At 41.9% G+C, this 4,632-nt stretch overlaps 1 protein-coding gene across 1 annotated transcript; it reads right to left on the bottom strand.

Moving 5' to 3' along the window:
• Positions 1-1,512: 1,512 nt before the first annotated feature.
• Positions 1,513-4,132, bottom strand: LOC109083987 (zinc finger BED domain-containing protein 4-like). The gene is made up of 2 exons (XM_042767360.1): positions 2,505-4,132; positions 1,513-2,314 (listed from the first exon to the last, which is right to left on the bottom strand). The coding sequence occupies exons 1-2, from the start codon at positions 3,371-3,373 to the stop codon at positions 1,783-1,785; spliced, it is 1,401 nt and encodes a 466-aa protein (XP_042623294.1). The 5' UTR covers positions 3,374-4,132; the 3' UTR covers positions 1,513-1,782.
• Between the last annotated feature and the right edge of the window lie 500 nt (positions 4,133-4,632).

Here is a 4,632-nt window from a genome sequence, read left to right as displayed (position 1 = left end):
TGCCTTGGACATGTGGAGAAACCCTTAGTCGTTGTCTCAGGGCCCGGTGCTGGGAGCTCCTTGTTGCCGCATAACGCTAGTGACTGACGTGAAGTGGCCACCCTTCCCGCGGTCTGTGGAGTGGTCGGCATCTGACATGGCATATAAACTTCCTGGAGATGCTGGCCATGCTTCAGGCACTAGAACACTTTCTCCCAGACCTAAGAGGTCACCATGTGTTGGTGCGCACTGACAACACATCAGTGGTCTCTTATATCAACCACCAAGGGGGTCTGCGCTCACGCAGATCCATACCAGATCCTTCTGTGGTCCCAGGACAAACTCCTCTCGCTGAGAGAAGTTCACATTCCTGGGCATTTTAATATGGGAGCAGATATCCTGTCGAGGCAGGGGCCGAGGCCCGGGGAATGGCGGCTTCACACCAAGGTGGTGAAGCAGATTTGGAGAGTTTTTTGCCAGGCTCAGGTGGACTGTTTGCGACTCAAGAGACATTGCACTGTCCCCTCTGGTTCTCTCTGACTCATCCAGCTCGAACGAGGAAACTCTACTCCTTGAAGTGGAAACTTTTCAATTCTTGGTGCGAAGACCGCCAGCTCGACCCAGTTAAGTGCCTGGTTGGTACAGTGCTGGAGTTCCTGCAGGTCCGTTTCTCCGCAGGGTTGACCCACTCCACCCTGAAAGTCTACATGGCGGCCATTGTGGCCTACCACGCTCCTCTCGGTGGCCAGTCAGTGGGCAGACACCCCCTAGTTATACGTATCCTCCACGGTGTGCCAAGGCTGAGGCCTCCGGTACATTCTCGTGTCCCCACGTGGGACCTGGTTGTGGTGCATTTTTATATTTGGACATCTGATGGACCTCACTCTTGGTTCTTGAGATACAGACCTTGTGAAAAATTGTCTATACGACAGAAGTATATATATATATATATATATATATATATATATATTAGAGATGTTCCGATACCATTTTTTTCCCTCCCGATACCGATTCCGATACTCGTGCTTTGGGTATCGACCGATACCGAGTACCGATACCAGTGTGTTAAAAAAAAGATCACACAAATCATACTACGCCTGCATAACTGTGATATTATCATTGTGGTAAGGTCTGGCTCAGGTTAAACCCTTTGTAAAACATGAATGAATAGAGGAAATGGAAGCCATTTATTTTTAAATAGAACAGTATAACAGTAGTGCAACAGCAACTTAAATAAATATAGGAATAATTTTTTTTTTTTAATTAAACTGCAGCCACAATATTGTAAAATAAAGGCATTTAAATGTTTAAATAGAACAGTATAAAACAGTAGTGCAACAACAACTTAACTAAATAAATATAGGAATAATTATTTTTTTTTAAATAAAGTGCAGCCACAATATTGTAAAATAAAGGCATTTAAATGTTTAAATAGAACAGTATAAAACAGTAGTCCAACAGCAAAACAAAAAAAAAAAAATAATAATAATTATTTTTTAAAAAAAAAGCACACACACAATATTAAAAAAAAAAGGCATTTAAATAGAACAGTATAAAACAGTAGTCCAACAGCAACTTCAATGATTCCTTTAAAAAAAAAAAACTTAAAGTGCAGCCATTATGTAATAAAAAGGCATTCAAATCTTCAAATAGTGCAGTATTTAACAATAGTGCAACACCAACCTATAAAGTAAACATAAACAAAAATACAAATCAAAAGAGTAGCAGCTACATATTAAACAAAAAATACTTTACACCAAGTAGGCTACACATTGCAGTAGCATTTAAGCAATTTAGTATTGCTCATAATTTCAAGAGCAAAGGCAGATTCTTCTTCAAGAAGATGAGCATTTCTGCCCTCTCTCCTCCTAGCCTGTTTCTTCTTGCATCAATAATGTTGGATGCTACACTGAACAGTCTCTCACTGTCAACACTGGTACAAGGAGCACAGAGAAACTTTGCAGCAGTGGCAGCCAGGGTGGGAAAACGAATTTGGTTGACTCCCCAGTACTGGAATGGGCTGTCTGAGCGTGGGACCGTTTGCTCTGTCAAATATGTCTGTATTTGATTTTGAACTTGTGTGCTAGTGCTACTTGCCCCACGTTCCTCATCATGCTCCTGCAGGATTTCCTCAAACAGGCCTTTCAAGCTGCTCTTTCTGCTGCTGCTGCTGCTGTCTGGCTGTGCTTCCAGACGTGGGGCTTTATGGGGGTTTTCTGGCACTGTCTCTGCTCCCTCAGGTGTGGTCCTGCTCAGTAACGCTGCCTCCATCTTCTCCACCTCTTGGGTCAGAGCATCCTTGGCATTCTTGTTGCTGTCTGCTCCTGTGAAGTATCTAAAAACAATGAAAAATAATAAATAAATGTCTTAATGTGTAAAATAAACATAAACAACCTCTATAATAGCTTTTAGTGGTAACATATTAATGCAACAGTAATCAATAATAATGCAATATCTAGTTATCCAAAACACCATTTCAAAATTTTGTTTATAATATAGACATTTAATAAACATATTAGACATACCTGTCTTTGAATCGTGGGTCTAAAAGAGTGGCAACTGCATACAAGGGCTCATTCTCGATGGTCTTGAATCTTTTCTGGACAGCCTCAAGAAGGGTTGTTTTCATGGTTTTTATACCCGTGTCCCCCTCGTTCTCCCGAGCAAGCAGGCGTTTCAGCACTGTGACTGAGGGAATGACTTCAGCTGCAGAAGAGGTGGAGGAGCTAATCTGTCTGGTCAGTTCTTCAAATGGTGCCAGAACAATGATGATTTTCTCCAGTAAAGCCCACTGGTAAGACGTAAGGGTCACTGGCAGGTCGTGGTCAGCTCCATATGCTGAAATTGACCGCTTCTGCTCCAGTAAACTTTCGACCATATAGTAGGTACTGTTCCATCGTGTTGCTACGTCTTGGTGCAGACGTTTGGTGGGCATTTGGAGATCTTTTTGAATATCCTCCAGGCGTGTAGTAGCCAGTGGCGAGTGTTTGAAATGACCGACTATCTTCCTACCATTCGCCAGTGCATCACTCACACTTCTCTGTGACAGTAGTCCTTCATGCACCACCAGCTGGAGAGTGTGGGCGAAGCATCCCAAACTTGCTACATCCATCTCGTCCATGGCTTTCTTCATGTTGCTAGCGTTGTCGCGCAAAACAACATGAACGTTGGACTTGGGGATTTTCCATTTTACTAGCATCTCCTCAATTGCTTCGGCAATTGATTTGCCAGTATGTGACCCTCGGAACTCGTTCGCGTGCAGCACCGCACTTCGAGGGGTAAATGTTGACTCTCTGTCCACCCAGTGTGACGTTAAACTTAGCAAAGACATGGGGCACACGTCGGAGCTCCAAATGTCCGTGGTAAAGCTGATTGCATGCACGTCTTTCAGCATACACAAAATGTGCTCCCTAACTGTCTCTTATAATTTGGGTAGCGCAGTTTCAGAGATATATTTACGACCTGGCAAACAGTACCTTGGCTCCAAATGCTCCATTAAGCGGCGAAATCCCACATTTTCGACGACAGACAGGGGTTGGTCATCCAGGACAATAAACTCCACAATTTTGTCGGTTATCTTTGTTGCTTTTTGGCTGTCTTTGGGGAATTTATCTCGTCGCTGGAAGGCAGTTTCCAGAGTTTGTTGCTGCAGTTCGTCCTTTTTTTTACCCTTAGCTTTGGTGAATTCGTCATGCTCTTTAGTGTGTCGTGTCTTCAAATGTTTGATTAAGTTGCTGGTGTTGAAATTTGCAACATTCGTGCCACCCCTCGAAATTGCTTCTTTGCATATGTTGCATTTCGCCGTCTTACTGGTGGGAAAATCCACTGTAAAGTACTGCCAAACTGCCGACATGATGCGTTAACGTTAGCTCTATGGTTAGCTCCTTTTAAGGGAGGAGTCAGGTGGTCAGTTCTTCTTCGCCCCTCTAAAACAACAGTAGCTGCCGATGGCAACACAGCGCAACTGTTTTAAGAGCGGCGAAGAAGAACTGTAAGCTAACGGAGCTAATCAGTAAATAGACTCCTATTTCTAATAAATTATATGGTATCGGATCGGTGCCTGGACTCCAGTACTCGCCGATTCCGATGCCAGCATATTCGGCAGTATCGGAGGCATTTCCGATACTGGTATCGGAATCGGAACAACTCTAATATATATATATATATAATTAAATATGTATGCTTTTTTTGTTGTTTTTCTAAAACAGTTCAAGATTCACCTGGAAGTAAAAGGACACTATGTTGCTGGCCAGCATGTAAAACAAATGCTTCACAGTACATTGTTACTTCAGCCACAGGAAAGCTCTTATGCAAATCACTGCATGTTTATCCGAGAGGGGCTAAAGCATATTTCTCATTCACACAGCATTCAGCCTTAAACTTGATAGCCTTTCAGAGCTCAGATTTGTCCAAATACAAGCATAGCACATTCGAAGCACTGAGGGAAAAAAAAGTATTAATAATAATAATAAATAAATAAATAAAAATAAATAAATAAATAACATAGCAACACATTCACCAATTAAACAGAGTTCTAATTCAAGTTAAGTCTTAAAGTATTATATTATATTATATTATATTATATTATATTATATTATATTATATATGTTCCCTATTAGGACCTTTTTGTAATAGCAGCTAAGCACATTTTGC

This window comes from Cyprinus carpio, chromosome A12 (genome assembly GCF_018340385.1).
Source record: "Cyprinus carpio isolate SPL01 chromosome A12, ASM1834038v1, whole genome shotgun sequence".
Classification (NCBI taxonomy): domain Eukaryota; kingdom Metazoa; phylum Chordata; class Actinopteri; order Cypriniformes; family Cyprinidae; genus Cyprinus; species Cyprinus carpio.
This window is presented reverse-complemented; position numbering and strand designations above follow the sequence as displayed.